At 36.3% G+C, this 26,012-nt stretch overlaps 2 protein-coding genes across 3 annotated transcripts in view; one reads left to right on the top strand and one right to left on the bottom strand.

Annotated features, from left to right (window-relative positions):
• Positions 1–2,076, bottom strand: part of LOC110466072 — a 77,135-nt gene extending 75,059 nt beyond the window's left edge. Inside the window, exon 1 of the mRNA XM_021522393.1 lies at positions 1,903–2,076. The gene's annotated coding sequence lies outside the window, so the exon portion shown is untranslated. The remainder of the gene's footprint in view (positions 1–1,902) is intronic.
• A 227-nt stretch (positions 2,077–2,303) lies between these two features.
• The window catches only part of LOC110465971, a 308,747-nt gene continuing 285,038 nt past the window's right edge, over positions 2,304–26,012 (top strand). For both annotated transcript variants that reach the window (XR_002464683.1, XM_021522269.1), the window contains exon 1: positions 2,304–2,690. Coding sequence is in view for 1 of the 2 variants with exons in the window: in XM_021522269.1 (XP_021377944.1) it covers positions 2,424–2,690 (267 nt within the window). In the remaining variant the exon portion in view is untranslated. The remainder of the gene's footprint in view (positions 2,691–26,012) is intronic.

The raw sequence follows: 26,012 nt of genomic DNA, 5'->3' as shown, positions 1-26,012 counted from the left end.
CCCCCCCCCCACCTTAACAAGAAGAAAAAAACAGATTCTGCAACTGTTCCTGTTTACACACCAATTTTTGGGGATGACAATGTCACGATGGAACCTTAATTTTCATGACAAATTTCTATTGTCAATACAATACAAGTTGTCACATAAATACTTTGTACATATATACATAAAAAAATGTAAACTAGAAAAGCTTATTTTAGTTATTTTTGAAAAATCAGGAAAATAACTAGTGCACTTTCTGACCACTTTTTTAAAACCTTTACATTCATGTGAAATTTCACATGAATGAAGACGCTTCTCAGGATCAGAAAAAATCCATTCCTCTTTCGCACTAGTCAAGAAATTATTTTCAAAACATGATTGCTACAGTGCTGTGGTACATGGTAGTAAATATTATTTTTGAGACTTCCCACGTTACAGTACATCCAACTCTTTCAAACCATTGATGATATAATAATCAGAATTGTAAGTTAACATACAATACTGAATGATGATATTTACAAAGATGTTGTCTGAAAGATATACTTACAGTCCTATATAATACCTGTTTGTCATCAACTGTATCTTTTCTTGCATGGTTTCATTTATTGATGGTCAAATTAACCATCATAATTTATTTGATGAAAGGATTTCACAAGTGAGTTTCCGCTTAAGTGAGTGAAATTTTGATATTTTTTTTCTCAAGTTACCGTGGCAGTTATTTTAAAACTTAACTTATTATTTAATCATGGAATCAAATGTCTAGTATCTATATCATACCTAAGCCCTATTCTTCACCAGGGCATTAACCCAGCACAATCACAAGCATACACGTACACCATTTAACGTACACGTATACCACAAACATTTAATAGAGACCCCCCCCCCCNAGTATACCCACCAATAACTGCCACCACTGTTTACCTGTTGATTAGTGCACAGCTATCAATTTCACCTGTCTGGCTCCGGTTGTCATCCCACACCTGTTGATTGGCACCCTAAACTTCAAAGTGCTTGATGACCTTTGACCTCCGTTATACTTGGGGTCAAAGGATCTGTTTATCTGTTAAGCGTGCATGACTACTGACAATGCCCCTGCTGGCCCCATGGGGCAGCCCCTAAACAAATCTGTCCCTCCCCTCATACACTCAAGTAGTTACAAACGGTTTCCACCTGTACTCAGTGTAAACAACAAAGGCTCTAATACAGTAGGGGTTTCAGGTATAGAGACCCCTATTGAAAGAAATAGCCATTGATCACCTGTGGTTAAACAGTAAATGTACTGTTATGTCACTCCTAAACAATGATCGGTCAACATTTAACAACCTAACATAAATCCTCTTCACTTACTCTAGACTCCATTTAAATTAATTACATTCTAAATCTCCAATACAATGCTAGGAGGTTTAAACTTATGACACTTTGTTGTACAAGTGTTGTAACAAGTTTCATTTAACAGTGTATAACAAATGTTTACTTCAATAGACCTAGTGTAATCAATTAAATTCACAGGGAAATAAATTGTTACACTGTTCAGCTTAATTGACATGAAATGTTGCAATATTATTTCAACTGTTTCAATATATACATTATATAGGATACGTAAATCGTTGAGATAATCTTCCTTCTGCACCCTCAAAAATTCAACGTTCCAACAGAGTAGCTTTAGCTAACCTCAGCCAGCAAAGCGTCGTTTTTAATGCGATGAGAATTACAGTGTCATTTTCTTCTTTTGACAAGACGTATCTATACACGCTACATTCACATACATACAAACTATTCAGATCTACGATCTCTTCAAGTTTTCTGAAGCATGCGAACGACACGAGACCCGTCGTTTTGTGTACACTGATATATATAAGTTTACGTTTGATAAATAAAATCTCGCTGTACATAATTTATCTACAATTCTACACATCTTACCCTGGTTGTGAAATAAAATCCAGCAACTTTCCGCTCATCTCCACCGATGACAGCAAATTTCACCTCGTCTACATGACGATAAATGATGACCTTCGTCAGACTTGTAGCAGCCGCTAAAATTTCGGGGATTGGAGACAGCAGCCAAAACTTGTAACTTGATAGTTAGATCGATTGTACTCACTCCTTCGCTTAGTTAGAAACCTTTATGACGATATACATAACCACTGAATACTAAGTGTCGTTTTTGTTCCGTGTGCTCGTATAGAATTATATTCATGATTTTGAAATAGTTGAAGATAGCTAATTTATAGAATTAAATTAATTGTGAAGATTATATATGAACAGAAGAAGGAGGTGGGTTTACTTGAAGGCACAGCCGTGTTCTACCCTTCTGGGTCAAGTATACGCTTACGCACAGGGCTAAACATGTTCTGTGACGGGCCATGCTAGTGTCACTGCTCCGTTAGTATCGCTACAACAGTTTGGCAATTTTCCCATATCAAAAACCAAAGTTTGGAAACATGGATAACACAAGTCGACTTGGAATTATTCTGTGGATTTATTTGAGTATATTTGTGCAGATGACAGTCGCTGAAAAAGGGTTTTCAACGGTAAAGTTGCGCCCCTTCGATAGTGGTTACGACGACGAGCTGTGGAAACCTTACACGGGTAACAGTTTAAAGGAAGATTACGAACCCACTATGGAAATATATCGATACTACCAACTCCTGAATGTTTCTTCTAAAGCGGCGAGGGAGATTAACATAAACATTGAGCTAGAGACCAAGGTAAGATCGTGTTTAAAATACAGTTTAATTAAACAGTTGACGTCTGCGTCTCTCCCTGCTAAAGCCCCCTATTTATGATAATAAACGTTTTATTCTGGGACACTTACTATTTGTCCAACCTTTATTCGAGTCGGAGCAAGACATGGTCTTGAAATATTTTATTACATTTCAAAACACATGGCAACATGTTTATGACTTGCTCTTGATATTTTTGGTTTAACTTTCATATTTATTAGTTACAGATGTAAACGATACTTGAAATAAAAAAATAGTTTTAAACCCACACAAGTTTCCATTTTATCGAGTGCACCCCAGCCTTAAAAGTGTTATGGACATCTAGAAAGAACAGTATTGCTGAAAGTAGTGATTGTGAAAAAACCTGTCTTGCCTATAATGTTTTGTTGCTTGCACTTTACACAGAGAATGTAGCTTTGTGCCCAGTCTGTGTTGAATTTGAGTAAACGGTTATAACTTATTTATTACAATGTTGTGCTGTTTTGTTTACATTTGAATGTATCATGCAAATTGAAATTTTTAAATTCTTTAACGTTTTTAATTTCACAAAACGATCACAGGTGCATGTTATATGAAAAAGCAATAATATTGATTTTTTTCTTTAAAGAACATTAATACATATAATTAGGAAATCAAATGAAATATCAAAAGTAAATTAACCCTTTAGTAAATGTTTGAAATGAAAGAATTAAATGCTTCATGTTTAAAAAATCACTTAATTTATCTATGAATGCAGGCATGCATCTGTGTATTATGCAGGTAATTTATGACTTGCTATTGAATTTCTATGCATTGTATCAATATCATAATATTCAACTCACCTTATATTATAATAATGAATTAAGTAACAGTCCCATAGGTTATAACAGTTATGAATCATTTTGATTGGATCATGTGATAGGGACACAAAAGGTTTACAATACGTCTTTGATTTGGTTGTAATAACCCTATACATTAACAGACGATGAATATTATATACACACAACATGACAACCCACCCACTAGATCAGCTATAGGTTGTATGTACCTGTGTGTCCCCTTCCTAATTATAATGAAAGGGGAGATATCATCTGCGGAAAATTTCAACCTTGTCAGGAAACACTGACAGATCTCCAACATTTAATAAAATAAATTACAGTAGCTGTTAGCTCGACCACTGTCACTCAGTGGGATACGCAAGAGGGAATGTAAACGTCTTCTTAGGCAGAACGAAATATGTGTGTTGAAAACAATTTCATCTGGGGCTTAACTTTGCACTTTTGGCCTGAATCAGTGCAGACACTTAAACCATTTTATATAAGACATTAGTCTTTGCCTTGAATTCGGTGCCAACCATTCTTCTAATGCATGGCGAAGTATAACAAAGTATGTACCACACAGAACTGAACACTTCACCCCTGAAGACACATTTGAACCCTTCCAATTCATAAGGTTGGAATAGGTCATTATGAAACTTCAGGGGTCAATGACTTAAGCTAATGTGCAATACTTCATTTGCATATATTTCTAACTTGTTTCTCATATATGCAAAGGTAATCTTTTTCTGTACTATAATTTAGTAAAGATTTTTTTTTTTTTTAGGAAAACCATATGGCAACATTAATTTAGCTTATTTCAGATTACACATGTTAATTTAAAATACTATATTATACAAGCTCTGATGTTCTACTTGCATTAAGATTGACAAGTATTGAGCAGATGAAGGACCACCATGCAATAAGATTGACAAGTATTGAGCAGATGAAGGACAACTTTTACTTTCATAATTCAAAACAATATATTGTTAACTTTTATTATTGTCTCTGAAGTCAATAGCATTCCTTACTGAATTTACATAACTTTGTGCATTGCCTGTTTTTCGAAACTATTAATGTCTATAGCACACATGGACTCATTTAAGGTACCAGCTGGAACATTATATACCTCAAAAAGTTTTTTTCTTAACCAGGGTATATTTGGCATTTATATACATAAAGAAGTGGACTTCCCTTTTACTACAAGTGGGCAACATTTACAAACTCTATTTTCTCTTGGAGTTTTTGGTCAGTTTAATTGATACTTATATAGGCTAACCTGACTAAAGGGACCACTAAATTGTATAACCAGAACTTATATAGGCTAACCTGACTAAAGGGACCATTAAATTGTTTAACCAGAACTGATATAGGCTAACCTGACTAAAGGGACCACTTAATTGTATAACCAGAGCTGATATAGGCTAACCTGACTAAGGGGACCATTAAATTGTTTAACCAGAACTGATATAGGCTAACCTGATTAAAGGAACCACTTAATTGTATAACCAGAGCTGATATAGGCTAACCTGACTAAAGGTACCACTTAATTGTATAACCAGACCTTATATAGGCTAACCTGACTAACGGGACCACTAAATTGTATAACAAGAACTGATATAGGCTAACCTGACTAACGGGACCACTAAATTGTATAACAAGAACTGATATAGGCTAACCTTACTAAAGGGACCACTAAATTGTATAACCAGAACTGATATAGGCTAACCTGACTAAAGGGACCATTAAATTGTTTAACCAGAACTTATATAGGCTAACCTGACTAAAGGGACCACTAAATTGTATAACCAGAACTTATATAGGCTAACCTGACTAAAGGGACCACTTAATTGTAAAACCAGATCTTATATAGACTAACCTGACTAAAGGGACCATTAAATTGTATAACCAGAACTGATATAGGCTAACCTGACTAAAGGGACCACTAAATTGTATAACCAGAAATTAACTCAAGTCCCACAATTGGTCTTGGTCCTTTGGTACATATGACGATTGGAAGGCACAATTTTTGTAGAAACGTAATACATAATGTAAAGGGTGTAAGGTTGGTTCATATCAACACATTACATTGTATTGGAGTATAACATTACGCAGGACTCAAAGAAAATTTCAAATTGTTGTCTGAGAGTTGACTTAAAAGACGGAAAATTTCAAATTCGTGTCTGGAACCAGGCTTACCTCATTCACCCCTAACATTTTATAATGAACTATTCCAACCTTTGAATTGGAAGAGTTCAAATGTTTCTTCAGGGGTGAATGAGTTAAAAGGGTGTTTTCACCGTCAGTGACCATATGGGAAAACCAAACAACTATACTACAAAAAAAATACGGTTCATCCTTTCCTGACATTGAAGTAAAAAAAGAAATAGCTAGAGTTCTGTTGCTTTAACTAGACATTCACCCTGAGGACACATTTGAACCCTTCCAACTCAAAGGTTAGAATAGTTCATTATGAAATTTCAGGGGTGAATGAGTTAATTCACTTCTGATGTAATTAAAGTAAGCTTCCTTCTTCCCCCCCCCCGTCCCCCCTCCCCAGATCCACAATTTCAAGGTTATTACATAATGTTTTGTATTGGTTTCCTGTCACACTTCCGCCTGCAATGGAGAATCATTGGATTAAGTTTCATCTGCAGCCCCGCAAAGAACAAGAACAAAGCCCCTGGGAATATTTAAAAACAATCACAAGAAAAAGCATTTTTTATTCAAATAAATATGGACACACTACCGCCCTAAATAAAAGTACTGTTAGAGAAAGTTTGTAGTACTTAGTTTGAAGTGTAAACGGTAGTAGACACACCAGGTTAATTCACGAGATGTATCACCGAACTTCCAATTTTTTAAAACTTAAAGGCATTAAATCGGAGGGACCCTTATGATGGTGGTAGTGGAATGTGAAATGTAAGGAAATTCCACCATAGTTTTGAGAAGGTTGATGATTCATCTTAATTAATACGATAATTTACTGGTATGAAACACCAAATACCGGCTTTGGTTCAAAACAGTATCCTGAGCTTAATGACATGAAAGCGGTTCTATTAGTGCAGTATTGCTTTACACACAAATGAAGGTTAGGGACCTTATCTAACAACATGTGTGAAATTTAGATTGAACTACTTATTTTAGCTGTTTGATCAGTTTAAACACCAATTTCGTCATTTGGTACTCTGAACAAGTGTGTTTTTAGTTGTTTATGTAATCAACGTATTCAGGTACTTTTCAGAGCTATGTGCACTTGACAAACGACATTAGTTCTTACATCAGTTACAAGTATCAAGTATTGTGTACTCCTAACATTAAGCAATGGCAACCACCATTTGTAAGTTAGATATATATACAGCGTTTGGGTTAATTTAATTGTAACAACTGGTTTACCGTTTGTCTGTATAATGTCACAAGGTGAAAGACTGTGCTGGGTACCTTCAGTATGGTATATATCAGTGAGGTAGCACTCTAAAGTTGGTGTCAGATTCACACTATTGCAAGTAGGAGAATACACCAAAATAGCGCCTCCAGCACACTAGCATTCATAACACACATGGAGGTACATCCTTGAATGGCATATAATAGTTGTTAATATTGCTGCTAAACGCAATAAACCAAACCTAACCTGGAAACAGTTCATATCGGTTTTACAACATCACAAAATGTAGGTGAATATAATCATGAAAAACCTGTTTTCTCTGCCCATATTCATATCATCGATGTTGCCATTTATTGTTTTCATTGTGATGGAAAAAAATGTGAGGTCAAACAAATCATAATATCTGTCCATTGCGAATAATATCTAAGTTGTAGTAAGTGTTATAAGTTTATATGCATGAGATTTATATGTTCAGAAAATATGACAATGGTACATTATATATTCACTCTATACCAGCAGTCGTATGATCAATTTCCAATGTGCAAAATGGAAAGCCTGTGTCTCTTAAATGATAAAAAGTGCTGGCATTTCATAATCTTATTTATACTTAAATAAAATTTGTTATAAAGTGTGCAAGCTGGTTATTAAAGTCACAACGATGATATACAGTTATAGACAATTAATATCATATTCCATACTTATATTTATATATCAGTAACATTGACACTATATATTACTGACCATTATACAGAATTACCTTGACCAGGTAAAAACCGTCACCCTGACCATCATATTTGTGATGATCAGGTGTAACGAGATCTGAGGGAGAGTGACAATCTCCCCGACATGTCTGATAGTAAAACAGACATAAATCAGTGTTAAGTCCTCCTAGTCACCATTTACTTAGGACCAACAGAGACACGCTTTATGCATCCAAACACTGTCAAAATATATATGGAATATTGAGTAACAATAAGCAAATTTAGTTTGTTTTGCCACAGAAAATACAAGTTTGTATTAAATATGTGCTTTCATAAATACTGATCATGACTTGGTGATTGCTTTTAAGGCAATATTTTTTCTAGTAATGAAAATATGAAAGGAATATACCTTGTATGATATACTTCTATCTCTATTACAAAGTATTTGTTTAAGTCATTTTCTGTAGTTGCGCTATAAAACACATCTTGCGATGCATTTTACAGAACTTAACAGATGTTAAAAATTTCAATGTTTGGATTGGAAACAAAAATAAAAGGTAAACAAAAAGTGAAAACCTTTTCAGAAATTGGTGATCCTTGAATTCATAGGTGTTGCTATCTTTGAATTATAAATGCACAGCCTCAAAATGAAATATGAACACATTAATTGCCAAGGGAAGTAACTCTAATGGAGAAAAGCTTATATATGTTGCTTTATGCCAATTATGCATAGTGTGAAGTGGATGTTTTCTATCTGATTATATTATAACTTGCAGAGGGGTTGAACCTTATAAGTACATATCTATCCTTTCTGGTCTAAACATCTTGGCCCTTCACCACTATTTACCAATTTCAACTTAAAATAAGACCACCTGGGGCACTTATTAGGTCATACACAGTATATGTTATAGTCTGTGATCCTGTATGTGTGCTACATGTTACAAGTTTTTACAAAAAGTCATAAATGCATCATTGATTATGAAAAAAAAGCGTTCAAAAAGCGACAATAAAGAGTGTACATGGGTGAAGCGGAGACATATATATTTTTACAGCGTGTCAAATTAGCAATTAAGTTCTGTCCGTTAAGTCTGGCATTTATGTTAGAGGTTAGTCTGCAGAGGAAATTAACACCATCTTGATCAATAATATATAACAGTTTCACAGGGAGGAATGTAAACACCCCATAGTACATGATTTCTCCCTCCTTCAGATATATATAACTTCTGAGAAATATCAGGACCTCCCCCCCACCCCCCAAACCCCCCAAGAAAACAAGTTTAAAAATGTATGCAGTGAAAATAAACAATATTCAATTGATCATTTTGAATTGGTCTTTTTGACAATTTTAATACAAATTTCAGTTGCCTATAATGACAAAATCTGACCTGGCATTTTTCTAGTTCTGCTTTTGATCTTTCTTCATGCCGCAAGCATTCATCGTTGGAAGTGATGTTATAGATGACATAAGACATCAATTTTTCAGTTGGAAGGGTCTTCACTTTAACTGTAGCCTATAGAACTCTATTATAAAGTCTGGAGACAAAAGTTTAACCATTACAGCTCTTTATTTTACGAATCCCTCGTGACAGGTCATAGAAAATAATTACACACACAGATTCTTAAGTGGAGTCTTTTACTGAATGAGCAGGGTTTTACTGACTGTCTCTTGCTATAGGGAGACATTGAAAAGACTGAAACATTGATCTACTACGCCCATAACACAATCTAAATACTCTAAGACCCTTTGTCTTTGTATGCAGTAGTCTTTGTAAGTTCATGATTAATAAAATACCGCTGATTCATATTTTATTATTTAATATTAATATTTCATATTTTACATTCATGGGTTGTTAGGTAGTATAAGTCTTAATGATACAATTTAATCCGGGTAATTTAAATGCGCATCACAAAATATATGATTGTCAGGAATATCCGGGTCTTCTAAAGAAATTACAGAATGGCAGAGTGTCAGCATTTCTTCCAATTCAACACATTGTCAGAATGTTTGTAATGTCATATCATAATTTAAAATTCTCCTAAGCTTGTAAAGGTCAAACCCAGATGATGTTAGAGGCGGGCAACATACCAGTATAATGGTAGATCATGGAGTTTAGTTGATTCCATTTTTTGCAGGCTTCTGTAATAACAGCAGAATGATAAATCTAGTTTGACATATATAAAATATTATGACTTACCAATAAAATTTCGGGAATTGTTAACTTTATTTAATGGACACAGTTACCTTCGTCGCTCTGTATGTCAGAAATAAGCTTCCTCAATGATGGGCTGTTAACCTGTTTATTTTGATCCAGTTACTTTTTCCAAGGTTACAATAGAAATATTCCTTAGCAAAGGGAGAATTTTTTATGAACCCAAATTAAATATTCGGACATCAGTTTTTTGAAATTTGCAAGGCTAGAAAACCCCATTGTGGCTGTATCTGATGCTATGTCTGGTTTGATCATCACACTGTACAGTTCTGTGTTCCCTGCCAGGATAACAGGGAGTTTGGAGAAGATAGGTCATATGTGCTGTGACGAGGATACTACGGTCCATCAGGACCAACTGTCGGATACAAGGTGGGAATTAGGAGATGGGAAACAACTGGAGAGAAAGTCGGCCGACTTTCTTCTGCTATTCACATGAAACTATACCATAAGTCATTTTGTCAAAGGAACCCCAAAAAGAGGAAGTTCTTGTTTCCGAAACAGGGACCTTTGAAATCCTACCTAAATACCATTTTGTTTAAAACTTTCTGAAGGTTGCAAGCTTTATGACTTCATAAATAAGTCTGACCCTGTGACAATGGTTATGCCATATGCTTTGCTTTGCAAGGGCGAGATAGATTGAATGGAGGAAGGGGGATATTTCGGTGGAAATTGGAGGGGAGGGGTGGCAGTATGATGCAACAGCTGTATCTAAAACAGATTTAGGAATTTTCACACAATATAAATATCTGTGGGTGTCAGTTATAAGGTTACCAGCTGGTAGCTTCAGGCTATATCCAAGTGCAGCACTGCATCTGTTTGTATAATGGGTATTTACAGGAACGGAGTAACATGTTGGTTTGGAAAGCTTCATGCATGAGACATACCAGATTGAGTATTAATAAAGAGAGTGAAGCATCTGTGAAATTTGTGACATAATCTGTTCATGTGTTGCATACCATATCCCATCAGACGGGGTAACATCTGCAGTATGTCGAATTCAAGACGACCTAATGAGGCCATAATCGCAACACAAAATGGTAAATCAACCATTTTCGTTAAAATGTCTACGCATTTTTGAAGCCATAACTTTAATACATATAACAAATAAAATATATTTGTCTGTCTAGTAAGGTGATGTATATATACTATCGCCCGTTACTTCCTGACCTCGATCACCACACTCACCCATCTTTTTCCATTTCATGATAATGACAGTGTCATTTTTTGTATTTGTCTCCAACATGTGTAATGTTTCGGGCCTTGACACAAAAAACTAGCCATTTTTAAGGCGCGTAATGAAAAGAATGTCATTTATATATCCGTCTAATATTTGTCTCCCAATATGCTGCATTGACCTCTGACCTCATGGCCTCTAGGGATGGCTACCTTCTTGATAAAAAGCTGTATCAGTATTTTGGATTCATTACAGAATGAGTGATGTAATAGTCCTATATAAACAATGGAGGTTGCAGTTTCCAGCTGCCAAGTCAATCCGATGTACAATATATAGCCATTCCTGACTGACTTTTCAGCTTCTTGCTGTGGCACATAATTACTCAGGGAGAACGGAATTACTGGTGATTATGTGTATGTCCTCGGGTAAATCAGTGCTAACTCTACACACAGCAAGTATAACATCAGTCTATTTCAAAGCCACTTTGTTACTATTGCTGCAATGCTTTCTGACAATTGTCTGTACAGACATATAGCTTTACTCAAGGTTCCTGATCAGATAGTGAAGAGCGGCCAACTCTTGTTTATCTGTATATTTGTCATTGATTCAAGTGTTGTGTTGTTTAGTTGGCTCAGGTAGTTCTATGGCTTAGGAGTGAAGCCAGAACATGTAATAGTGTACGGATATCCTTGTATATTACTGGAAACCTGTTTAAATCAGAATTTGTCAGGAAATCAGGCCCCTACATTATACTAACATCCCTGTACAATCTAAAAACCTGTAATAAAAATACTTTAAATCACATAATCATGTCTCCTGTATTGCAATGTTGTACAAATGTCAGTGTATAAACTGGAAACCTGTTTTAATCGGCTAAATCAGTTATACATTTTCCCATTCCTGTAATTTCAATCAGATCTCAAGAATGTCTATGTCAATTGAACCGGTGTGCTTTAAATCACTTGTTCCTGCCAGAGAATACAGATTAATACTATGACCATGAAGAGTCGGGACAATTTTTTGTCCGGGGAATACTCGAATATTCGAGGAATAACGGTTTGACTTATCCAGGGTTACCTTACAAAAAATTTGTACAAAATAGGTCGGGACCAAAGGAACTGTTCGACGAATGAGTGGTATTGGAGTAAACCAAGTTGGAGGAAGTGGGATTTTACTGTAATCAATTACGAGACCAATTTTCAAATTAAATTATCTACGAATATTAATTCCATAATAACTCCTATCAGTAATGAAATAGTATCCTAAACAAATGTGACCCAATTACCACCGAAAGGCATTTAATAGTCTACATATAGAATGGGGTACATGAGAAGTTAACATGATATACCTATTGACGAGCAGTACACAGCTGGTTTCATTATACACGTACAATCAAACTTTTGACATGAATGCTTTAAAAGAGGTTTATCAGTTCGTCAAGTTAAATGTTTAAAGAAATTGTTATTTGAAAGTGAAAGAGGACAGAAGTTATATAGGGGTATACGTAAGTACGGTTGCTAATGAAACCAAGCACATTATATAGAATTGGAATGACAAGATTTCTTTTTGACGCGATTCATAAATCTTGTGAAATTGAAACTTATATTTCATATCCTGGATTTTTACATAATGTTTACTCAGCCAATCTAAACTGTGCACTTTTTCCACATCCTTATCTAACCTGATCTGTATCGGTAACATAAAGTAGTATATTCAATTTCAAAGTATGTCTGTTTAAATTTCTTTACATTTGCCATGCTTAATTCCACGAAATGAACTAATCGTGGGAGATATCCGGAAGAGTTTACATGTTTTGTCTGACATACAGGAACAGGTGGCCTATTATGTTTATTTGTAGATTTGACTGGTCCTATCAGGTATCGCTGATCATTAGATTAAGTTACTATAAAGCTAACCTTCAATGTCTCTCACATTGTTCTATGCTGTTAAACTTTACACACAAGATATTTAAAGTACTTACACGTAGACATTTACGTTAAATGGATTTGATAAGTAATACCTTGTCAGCAGATATGACATGAATATATGATAGTGCAGATGAAATTAGTAAAAAATGGAGATTTTCCTTAGTCATAACCTCCCATATGTTTTTAGTGGTGTTGTAAGAGAAAGAAATATGCTGTAGATACTATAAGTTCTCAGTGAATCGTCCCTACACAGTGGTGTCGTGTTATGTAAATTATTCAGAGATACAGGCACATATTTAAACCATTTAAGTGTCTTTTCCTTGTGAGTAATGGCCTTTGGGATATATCACCTTCATATAATCCGATTTGAGTCACAAAAAATTACCAAATTAGTTACGCTTCTTCAAGCAGTAAAACTGCTACAGGTACAATACATCTAGCTTGAATTTTGATGAAAGAAATACCAGTCTTTGTTCTGTTTGTCAAGTGTTTAAGGTACACATGTATATCTAGGAAGTTGTTGTAAATTATATGTTTGTGTATTTGAGCTATATGATAAATAATACCTGATACAAACTTCAGCACATACTGTAATCTGTTGTCGGTACTTCTATAAGTATTCATTCTGATACAGGGCAGGTCAAGTATGAAACATACAGATGACCTCAAACAGCTTCTCATTATATAGATTGACACAAAATAATCTTAAAAGTCATTTTCTTGATCAAATTAAACATGGATGAGTTTGAGATTCTTTGACGATATAGTTTGACCTTTTTATGTAAAATAATACAATTGCCACAAAATTAAGAAGACCAGAAGGCGATAAAAGCTGCCACCATTTTCTCCTCTGCCATTTCTATCTCCTTTTAAAAAGGGTTCCTCAGTAAAAACTCGGCAAAACATCTTCTGTGTGTGTTTATTAGGACCTATTAGATTGATTACAGTTTTGAAGGGTGTATAATGTTGAAGTGGCCATGGACAGCCATCCAACCACTGAGCATACTTGATGTTAATTTCCTACTCTCAGAGTTATAAGGTACATGTACTACATTCCTGGAAAAGCTAGCTTGTCACTAAGTCAGTATTTTCCCATCACATTCCATGACTGCTATGATATTCTTTCAGTAAAAATTCTATTTTTAAGAAAGGTGGTCTTTTTGACAGGTGATTTTCAAGACAGTTGGTATCGAGATCAGCAGGACACAGTAGTCTCCCCTAACAGGTCCTGTCTGTGTTGTGCTATAAAGTATATATGTGTAAGTGTCTAAGACTGTTCTTAGGGAACACTAATGTACACAGATATCTGTTACAACTTATTCCTCCCAAAGCATTTAACAGCCAGTATCTTGTTGCTGCGTCCTATCCCCTAGAAAACCCTATTTGGTTTGCGTGTTGATAGTATATCCTGGTATAGTTATAAGATACCCCTGTGTGGTGTTGATACCTCTTGTGTCTAGATTAACGATGTAATTATCCATAATTGTATTAATTTGTACACACTCAACTTCTCCCCCCTTTCCTCCTCAGCTATATCTCTTCCCCTTCCCTCCATCCTCCCTCCCCCATCACCATATCCTTTCCAAATGACCAGGAAATGTATATCTTTCAACAGTTACATAATTATCACAGCAAACTTTCATCACCAGCACATCATGCTTTGACTTAAGTTTGGGAGAAAACATTGCATCTTCAGAAGATCTTGGGGCATGCAAGCTGAGTTTATTCAAACAACTATAGTTGTAATTTCATTCAAATCATTACTGAATCAAGAAATAAACTACCGGTAATCTAGTAAAGAGGCTCTTATTTTAAACCAATACGAACTCCTAAAGAGGGGTCTTTGTGAGACAGACAGTGAAGCTGACTCTGGTGGTGTGTTTATGTAGATAAATATGGCAGTCCTATCAGTCTACTGTATGTAGGTACACACTAGACTGTAGTATTCTCAGGGTAAATAAGTGTCTCATTCATACCTAGAGTTAGAAGTATTACGACCAGTAAGGTGGTGTGATGTACCTGTGGTGATGTACCTGTACACAGGTGTTCTGGCCTTCACTAACGAGGGCTGGACAGGTAGTGTATCATAATTGGGACAGGATAATAGAAAACAAATCTGTGCCGGTCAGGTGTATGGATAGGGTGTTGTATGTGGTTTACCACGGCCTTCTTATCAGCTGTATAACAGACATATACAGGTGGGCATACTCGTTAGACAACAGGTGATACATAACCTAAATAGGGGGAGGGGTAAGGGAGGGGAGGGGAGGGCCTTAATTGGGTAGGTAGTTCAGAAGAAGAATACCAGGGAGAGAAAGGGAAGAAGGAAGGGGGGAATTCATCAAGTTATGATAAAGTAAAGTGGTAGGAGGAAGAAGGAAAAATGGAAAATATATTATAAAGAGAAGATCATTATACAGTGTAGTGGTCAGTGTAGTTTATAGTATAAGGTAATTATAGGATATGAAAGAGAAACAGAAATCTAGGATGTCCAGTTGGGGTAAGGGTAGTAGTACTTGGAGCAGATTTTGTCACATTTTAGCCGTATATTGAAAACAGTATAAAGGAGCTAATTGATTAATTTTAAAGGTTGCGTTCTTGTTTTTCTTTACCTACCCTAAAGAAATCGGTGTTGATACCTGTAAGAAACATAATATTATTTTCTCTGGCCTTTATGTGACTGAATCCACAAGTAAATATGTAAAGTTGAGCCACATTAATCCAGTGACTCTATAGGTAAACGTGTACAGTCGAGCCTTGTAAATCGTACCTACCATTAATCTGGTTGTCCCACTATTAAGTTAGTGTTTTAGTGGACAGAGAACAACCTTTGTGTATACAGAATGGTCCGACCATATTCCAGGTCATTGAAGTTGACTGGATTATTGAGGTTCCACTCTACAACATTGGGGTGTAAAGGATCCCTGTACAACTGCCAACTATTATAACTTAGTGCATTGGAAACTGAATTTTCAGGCATGACTATAGCTTTGATAAATTCAGAATGAGATTTGTCAATTTGGTTTAGCAGTTACAAAATCAGCGGGGCTAGACAAGGATTCTAACCCTGGTATTCAGATTGTTATATGGTCACTCTAACTGAGCTACCTGGTCAGGGAAGTTTTCTGGCCTAATTGCACTACAGTTCCAAGGCGAGGTTATACTGTACAGAAACTGCAGTGGAGTTCTCTAGAGGTTTGCCTGCAGTGGGACAGAAATCTGGTGCTTAGGACATTTCATCATCTGCTTATTTCTGACGCAGGATAAATCAATTTACCCAACACAATAAAACGATATACTGAAAAAACTGATGGAGGTTTGCTTTTCTACTTACACACATAAGTGATTTCTTTTTCCTTTAAATCTTAAAGATGGGAACCTATGAAACAGCACAACAATTTGGTTTGTTAAATATGACGGAAACTTCAGTGTTACTCCAAACCACTGCTCCAAATGTCAATATGCGTTGGAAACTTTTTTCAGCATCACAATACACAATAGCTTTAACGATAACGCAACCCATGCCCTACAAAACTGGTCAGAAAAAATTCAGATAAAACGAAAAGAAAATAAATTTTGAAAATGACACCAGTGTTCTGAAAGTGAAAATATGATTGGGGTTAAACCTGGATTTGAACTCTTGACCTCTAATCACCAAAGGGTAACTTTAACCTGAACTACCCTACCTGATCAGTGGTGGTTCCCTAGCCAACTCCATCAAAAATGAAATTAAAGCGAGGTCATCACTTGGATAAAAATGGAACTCTCTAGTGTTTTACCTGCCTTGGGACAGGGATCCTTAACTTGTACCTGATGTCAGTTCATTGACAATAGCTTCAGTAATTCATGTATCTATAAAGGTCAGGGACCTGTAAACAAGTACCTGTGTCAGGTGAATACATTTTATGTTTATCATAAACATCTGATCACGACAATATATTTACTTTTAATGTGAAGAAATTCAAAACTGCTATTCAACATTTTGTGTGAAGGAAGATTTTGAGAAGTGACATGATGTCGGTTTAAAGGTTGTGAACTTAGCAGCAAGGATAAACAATGTTACCTTGTTTACGGTACCCAACAAAACCTTATGAATGACAGGTTTTAAATATTTGGTTGTATTTTTGCACTTTTTGTGCTCAGCTAGGGGAAGAAATATTGAATGAATAGCTCTAAAATAATTTTTCCGTTCAAGTCTGATGCTTAAGGGGAAAGCAGTGATGCATTAGTTGTTATAATTACAATATTTCCACTGTTGACTAGGAAGTAACTGATATTTTCTCCTGTCACAGGTTTTCTGATTGCCATCTGGCTTGTTAAGATATAATTTGGCTAGTGTTAAATTCACCCTTATGTTGTTTTCATACATCATAATGATATCTGTCACAATTTTGTGTTGGATTTCCCCATCTTGTGTAAAGGCAAGACAAGTGCACACAACATTGGGAGACATGTTCTGTTTTATAAGCCTGAAAGCTAGATCTCATCCTTTTTTGTTGCCCATACAAATTTGTGATTTTTTTTTTTCTGTTGAAGTTTTTAACTTTTTTTTTTGCCAGTGGTTGTACACCAAGCCATTTAAACATCGCGACACAGGCGATACAGTACTAGTCTAGTACAGATACTAAGTTAATTGACGGACCCGATCACCTAAACGATATACGCTAGAATACGATAGAAATTAAAACGTAACACGAAACAAAAATGTGAGGCTAAGTTTACCTTCATTTACCGGTTGACCACCCTGATCCAATCGGGAACCGTCGGCACTTTCTGTAAACGAGTATTTTCAGACGGTTCCCTATTGCACCGTGATCATGACGTCATCGTCATTTTAGTGCTTTTTACAGAAAATGCCAGGGATTTTACCTTTTACAGAAAATGCCAGGGATTTTACCTTTTACAGAAAAAGCCAAGAATTTTGCCTTTTATAGGAAGTGCAGGGGCTATTACCTTTTCTAGAAAAGTCCAGGGTTTTAAGTGCAAGAGCTATTACCTTTTACAGAAAGTGTTGGGGCTGTAATATAACCTTTTACAGTTAGTGAAGGGGCCATCACTTTTAACAAAGGTTGTGAGGTTGTTACTTTTGTCAGAAGATACAGGGGCTATCACCTTTTAGAGAAAGTTTCAGAGCAGAAAGTGCACTGGGGCCATCTCTTTTTACAGAAGTTGTGGGGCCATCACCTTTTACAGAATGTAAAGAGATAGGATTGGGTTGTTACCATCCACACAAATATCTTACAATTTTTGAAGCAGATAAAATAAAAACCAAACCGCTGGATGTTTTTTCTTTTCAATGTTATAGCTACCGTCTCTTTAAGTAACATTATCTGCCTTTGGTAACCACTAATTGCTGTCAGGGAACAGACAGATAGAGGGTTGATACAAGATGGACACCTCCCTTTATTATTGACAGTCATTAATTGAGTGTCTGCATATAGAAAATGTATATCTTCATGTGAAATGTATCTTTATTAGGTGTTACATAAAGAATTGGAGATAAATCTTTAACATAAAGTAGTTTAAAAAAGGTCCTTTAAACTTTTAGATATACAGGGAATCTTTATACGGTGTAAATAGCGAGACCACTCGGGGAGAACGCCCATTATGAGAGGGATATCAAATATGTTCAAAATGACACCAGGAGATTGTGGAAGGCCATCAGTTTGTAGCCAGTAGAAATAAATTGTCATTCACGGTTACACTGTCTTCTTCGCACTGGTCGAGTGTTGTAAGACTTGGTTCAGTACAAATTCTTTTTGAACAGAAACGTTGTCTTCAAATATTCAATAGTATTATTTAAGGTCTTGTATAAGGAGAAATCTAAAAAATTGTTATAAAAAAGTTTTGAAAAATTAAGATGAAAATCAGAGTTAACATATATAGCAGTATATGTCTGTCAGGTATATAGTGTACAGATCTAGTTTATGGGAAATCACAAGGCAGGGATTGTGAATTGTAAGTCTAGTTTGTACACTGTTGAGCCTAAATTATCTAAGGCTTATTGTAATAAAGAACATTAACTTGGTTATAGTTATGGTTATTATATAGATGTTCCAGTAAATATTACGCAGATTTGTATTGATCTTCTCACTATTGTCATATTAAGAGCCTCTTGCAAGTTGATGCCATAGTACAGAACTGTGCATCTTAATACTTAATGTGTGTAGTGCTTGGTCTAGCAACAGGTGCCAGGTATAGAGGAGAGGGCAATTAATGCTCCCCAAAACCCCAAATAAGTGTTTTTTTACCCTCAAAACATTTGGTTGTTTCTCCATTTTCAATGACTGTGCTATATAACTTAGTATCTTGGGGTACAAAATTCTGAAAATGTATGAATCCACAGCCTTAGTGCTCGTGTGGTTGAGCACTGAGTCTAGTTATCCACAGCCTCAGGGCGCGCGTGGTTAAGCACTAGTCTAGTTATCCACAGCCTCAGGGCTCACGTGGTTAAGCACTAGTCTAGTTATCCACAGCCTCGGGGCTCGCGTGGTTAAGCACTAGTCTAGTCATCCACAGCCTCAGGGCTCGCGTGGTTAAGCACTAGTCTAGTTATCCACAGTCTTGGGTTCAAAATCAGACTTTGAAGTAGTTCTTACAACAAAGTTTGGAACATTTATTACTAGGTTAAAAATAAATCAATCAAAAAATATTTAAAAAATTGAAAATTGCAGTCATACTGTCGAATCTAGCCTGGCTTATTTTCACCCTCCTTTAGTATTGACATCAGGCAACAGTCAATATGGAGACAAGAAGTTAGCTTTATCCGTTTAGTCAGAAAAGATTCATTGTTTGCTCAGTTGAGTTGAATAAGTATTGTAATTGATGGTTTTTTGATAACATATACTGTATTGGTTGATCTCACTTGCATAAAACGATCATCCCCTCGTTGGGATATGTTTTCTTTAAGGCTTCCCATTGGGATGCGCTTTGCCTAGACACAAAATCTTCTTCAATGGGGGAACAGCCCAGCTCAGATTTCAGAAAATATTTGTTTGTATTGAACCTTAAAGTTTAGTCTGAAGAAATGAATAGTAGAGAGAATTTAGTAGAAAGGGCTTGTATGTTTGTCGGAGATTGCCCGTTGCCTCGGGAGGATAGCAATAGTCGTTAACATGAATAAGATATATCAATACGATCGCTAAGATCTTTAAAAATGCTCTTTTTTTCAGTCACATTAGGTTTTCGGCGAAAGATTTTGTTGGTTTGTTGTGTCAGTGGTTTAAATACATCACTCAAAATTATTCTCTTGTGGTAACAGTATGTTATCTGGTGTCTCATTTATCAATACTTGTGACCGCTGACTGTACTGACAGTCCCACCCTCACCAGCTTAACACGTCCTATTGTGAGTTTAATTTAAATGTCTAATGTTTGTTTGTTATTTTTTCTGTGTATGGCTTTAGCCGCTAAGCTCATTATTATATCACAGTGTTTTTCAACCTTACCAAATAAGAATTGTCTTCATTTGACCCTGGCTGTTGTGAGGTTATTAAACCCTGATATTTTTTTTTTATAAAAAATGACCAAATAAGGGAATCAATAACAACACTTACTCCATCGTCACTTTTAAAGGATGGATGGTGTTAACTACGGTAGTATCTCCCAGTGGTCGCAGAGCGCCATCAGAACATAATAGAGAGGTTTCTTAGGTATCAGTGGTAATATTGGCACATAAATTATACATGTACTGCAGAACATAATAGGGAGGTTTCTGAGGTATTCATGGTAATATTGGCACATAAGTCATACATGTACTACAGAACATAATAGGGTGGTTTCTTAGGTATCCGTGGTAATACTGGCACATAAATTATACATGTACTGCAGAGCATAATAGGGAGGTTTCTGAGGTATTCATGGTAATATTGGCACATAAGTCATACATGTCCTGCAGAACATAATAGGGAGGTTTCTTAGGTATCCGTGGTAATATTGGCACAAAAGTCATACATGTACTACAGAACATAATAGGGAGATTTCTTAGGTATCCGTGGTAATATTGGCACATAAGTCATACATGTACTGCAGAACATAATAAGGAGGTTTCTTAGGTATCAATGGTAATATTGGCACATAAGTCATACATGTACTGCAGAACATAATAGGGAGGTTTCTTAGGTATCCATGGTATATTGGCACATAAGTCATACATGTACTACAGAACATAATAGGGGGGTTTCTTAGGTATCCATGGTAATATTGGCACATAAGTCATACATGTACCGCAGAACATAATAGGGAGGTTTCTTAGGTATCCGTGGTAATATTGGCACATAAATCATACATGTACTACAGAACATAATAGGGGGGTTTCTTAGGTATCCATGGTAATATTGGCACATAAGTCATACATGTACTACAGAACATAATAGGGGGGTTTCTTAGGTATCCATGGTAATATTGGCACATAAGTCATACATGTACTCCAGAACATAATAGGGTGGTTTCTTAGGTATCCGTGGTAATACTGGCACATAAATTATACATGTACTGCAGAACATAATAGGGAGGTTTCTGAGGTATTCATGGTAATATTGGCACATAAGTCATACATGTACCGCAGAACATAATAGGGAGGTTTCTTAGGTATCCATGGTAATATTGGCACATAAGTCATACATGTACTCCAGAACATAATAGGGTGGTTTCTTAGGTATCCGTGGTAATATTGGCACATAAATCATACATGTACTACAGAACATAATGGGGAGGTTGGAGTGACATTTGTCATATACCAGGACATTTCTGCAGTGTAAACAAATCGTTTGTTAGAACATGAGTGTCCCATCAATAACTAAATCACCAAACTTTTCTGTCTCATTTCATTGAAGTAACATACCGTATAAACATTGTAACAATGTCTTTATGATTTTCCCTCCATACATTTTCAAAATTATTATGAGTTTGTATATAAAACGGAGGCTGATTCTTTTGAATGTCATGGTCGATAAATTGAAATAATTGAAACGTGAAATGCCATATTTATTGAGAAAACTTAGACGCTCGAGTGAACTTGTTTGAAATTGTTGAAAGTGATACTTTTCACGGAAATGTCTCGCATGAACAGTCCATGTATATCCAGCGGGAGGATGGCTGATTAGAAGTGGAAACTAACAAAAGAAACAGGCAAAGTTTAGTCGGGCGCTTTATTTATTTTGTAAAAAGCCCTTTGACGTACATCAAGTTTATCTATCTCGAACTTAACAGCATAGCAACACCCACACTGTGTTTTTGTAAGAAAACCACAAGGAATGCAGGAGAACTATACTTGACTGATGAAATCTGGTTATGGGATAATCTTGGCAGAAACTCTGGAACCCCTTTATGCATTGGTATGCAGACATCATTATGACGATTTCCTGTCGTTATTTTTAAAGGAATATGGCTATATATCTCAGTGGTCAATTTACTGTGAAAAATAACTTAGTTTTCACTATCAAACCATTTCTTGCACCGGAAAAAATGAGTAAAATACGAGTACATTGTATACTCCCTAGTTTGTGTCATGCTGGAGAAAAAGCCCGTTGAAATTCCTTGTTTTATATAATACTAGTAGCGGTGTGTTTCCAAAATTAAGTAAAGTAGTTAATTTAATCTGAACAAAATTCACAAATATATATATATCTTATTTATGTCTGCCTCCAAATTTCCAACAAATATTATAACATCGCTGTTGCCAAGGTAATTTCTCCCAAAAAGGAATGACAGATTTCTCAGTTGTACATGGAACATCATAAACAATAAACCAATAATTAGACTTTTTTAAAAACAGTAATTTTGTTTTGATACTTGTAGAGTTTCTAAAATTGTATTCCAAAATCTTTTCTTTGTAAAAGTTTTCTGAAAGTAAAAGTTTTTTTTGTAATGAAGTCTGAAAGTAAAGAATATTTCATTATTCAAACTTCAGGGAACAGCTTATTTGAATTTAAACTATGATATCTATAGTGCATTATGATGTAGATCACACCAAGCAGTAACTTAGGAACTGTTACGAGGTACAAAGTCCTGTAAAGAAAAAGATTTATTTAAGGATTTTATCAGTAGCCTTGTCTGACCTATAACCCCACTTTAAACTTTTAGAAATTTCACTTTTTACTGAATCTGTGGGAAATTGTCAGTAAATGTAGTAAAAAGTATCCGATTTCAGCAGCTTTTCTGCTCCTTCCTGTTGAGAATTTCAATTCAATTTGAGAGAGCCCTTATAAATGCCTATAGGTTTTCCAGGGATAATGTGATTTCTCGGTTGGAGTAAGTAGTGGACCTTGAAAATGACCTTGTAACGATCTTTACAACTCCAATAAATAAGGAGCTGTAAGCCTACAGTGTAGTTTTGTATGAAGTCCTAGATTTCTACTTCACTGGTTATAAAGTTGGGCTTGACTTTGTATACAGAAAACACGGATTACATGTGCTATCATGTCAGGTCACAAATGCAATGAGGTCGGTCGATTCAGACCACTGAACAAAAAACACCTTTAAAGCAGAGTTGATGCAGAGACAAGGGCGGTATTAAGGAGTAGGAACCTTTTAATCCGAGTTAAAGTATTCTAAGGGATAATTAGGGGTCCTATTGGATAACATTGGTCAAACCTTTCAGGTGAACGGTAGTCTTCGTTGACCTAAAACTACCTGTCCTTTAAATTGGTCAGGTGAATATAATCCATATGGTTCAACACTTATCTGTGGTTTAAGGATGAGAGAGATGGAATACTGACTTAGGAATACCTGCTAGTTATCATTGATCAGGTGTAATGGAAGGGCTTGTTTAGGAATACCTGCTAGTTTTCATTGATCAGGTGTAATGGAAGGGCTTGTTTAGGAATACCTGCTAGTTTTTGTGTCGCCTGCGAAAAGCTGGTGACACAACGCTATGTCGGTGTCGGTGGCGTCGTCGTCCGCACAGAGGTTTTTGTGCAATAACTTGAGTTTCCTTGGGCTGATCAATCTCAAACTTCATGCAGTGCTTCCTTACCAAAAGTGCTTGCTGGGATTGCTTTTCAGGTCCGAAGGTCAAAGGTCAAGGTCACTGTTACTATACATATAAAATCTGTTTTCGTGCGATAACTTGAGTTTCCTTGGGCTGATCAAGCTCAAACTTCATGCAGTGCTTCCTTACGAAAAGTGCTTGCTTGGGATTGCTTTTCAGGGCCAAAGGTCAAGGTCACTGATGCTATAAATAGAAAATCTGTTTTCATGCGATAACCTGAATTTCCTTGGGCCGATCAAACTCAAACTTCATGCAGTGCTTCCTTAGCAAAAGTGCTTGCTTGGGATTGCTTTTCAGGGCCAAAGGTCAAGGTCACTGATGCTATAAATAGAAAATCTGTTTTCATGCGATAACCTGAATTTCCTTGGGCCGATCAAACTCAAACTTCATGCAGTGCTTCCTTACCAAAATTGCTTGCTTGGGATTGCTTTTCAGGTCCACAGGTCAAAGGTCAAGGTCACTGTTACTATAAATAGAAAATCAGTTTTCATGTGATAACTTGAGTTTCCTTGGGTCGATCAAACTCAAACTTCATGCAGTGCTAAGCACAATCTCCCAGCTTCCTGTGCAGGCGACACATCCACTTGGGTGGAATTCTTGTCATTGATCAGGTGTTACAGATGGGCTTGTTTAGGAATACCTGCTAGTTTTTATTGATCAGGTGTTAAAGATGGGCTTGTTTAGGAATTCCTGCTAGTTTTCATTGATCAGGTGTTACAGATAGGCTTATTTAGGAATACCTGCTAGTTTTCATTGATCAGGTGTTACAGATAGGCTTTTTTAGGAATACCTGCTAGTTTTCATTGATCAGGTGTTACAGATAGGCTTTTTTAGGAATACCTGCTAGTTTTCATTGATCAGGTGTTACAGAAGGGCTTGTTTAGGAATACCTGCTAGTTTTCATTGATCAGGTGTTACAGAAGGGCTTGTTAAGGAATACCTGCTAGTTTTCATTGATCAGGTGTTACAGATAGGCTTGTTTAGGAATACCTGCTAGTTTTCATTGATCAGGTGTTACAGATAGGCTTTTTTTGGAATACCTGCTAGTTTTCATTGGTCAGGTGTTAAAGATGGGCTTGTTTAGGAATACCTGCTAGTTTTCATTGATCAGGTGTTAAAGATGGGCTTGTTTAGGAATTCCTGCTAGTTTTCATTGGTCAGGTGTTATAGATGGGCTTGTTTAGGAATACCTGCTAGTTTTCAGCCAAATAGGACTGGAGATATTTTGGGGATTCCTAGGTACAATCTTAGGACTGGGAATATACTCGGGAGTTGTTAGTTTCAGCCTTAGGAATAAAGATGTATTTGGTGGTTGCTGGTTTCAGCCTTAGGAATAAAGATGTATTCGGTGGTTGCTGGTTCAGCCGTTGGAATGAAGATGTATTCGGTGGTTGCTGGTTTCTGCCTTAGGAATGAAGATGTGTTTGGTGGTTGCTGGTTCAGCCTTAGGAATGAAGATGTGTTTGGTGGTTGCTGGTTTCAGCCTTAGGAATGAAGATGGTGGTTGCTGGTTGCTGGTTCAGCCTTAGGAATGAAGATGTGTTTGGTGGTTGCTGGTTTCAGCCTTAGGAATGAAGATGTGTTTGGTGGTTGCTGGTTCAGCCTTAGGAATGAAGGTGTGTTTGGTGGTTGCTGGTTCAGCCTTAGGAATGAAGATGTTTTTGGTGGTTGCTGGTTCAGCCGTAGGAATGAAGATGTATTCGGTGGTTGCTGGTTTAGCCGTAGGAATGAAGATGTATTAGGTGGTTGCTGGTTAAGCCGTAGGAATGAAGATGTTTTGGTGGTTGCTGGTTTCAGTCTTAGGAATGAAGATGAATTCGGTGGTTGCTGGTTTCAGCCTTAGGAATGAAGATGTTCAGCCGTATAGGATTGACAATATATTGGAGGATGCTCATGAAATTTCAGCTTTAATGCTGAAGATATATTTGGGGTAACTAGTTAAAGCTTTAGAACTAGGAAATCATGTGTTGGGAGTTGCTTCTTTCAGCCTTAGTTCTAGACTAAGAATGTTTTGGGGGTTTCTTTCTGCCGACTAGGACTCCAAGTGTTAGGACTTTGAATGTATTGGGGTTGCTAGATTCAGCCATAAGACTGAGGATATATTGAATAATTATTTGCCTGCAGCT

Source organism: Mizuhopecten yessoensis, unplaced genomic scaffold (genome assembly GCF_002113885.1).
Source record: "Mizuhopecten yessoensis strain PY_sf001 unplaced genomic scaffold, ASM211388v2 scaffold213, whole genome shotgun sequence".
Taxonomy (NCBI): domain Eukaryota; kingdom Metazoa; phylum Mollusca; class Bivalvia; order Pectinida; family Pectinidae; genus Mizuhopecten; species Mizuhopecten yessoensis.
The sequence above is the reverse complement of the archived record's forward strand: the minus strand, read 5'-3'. Positions and strand labels throughout refer to the sequence as shown.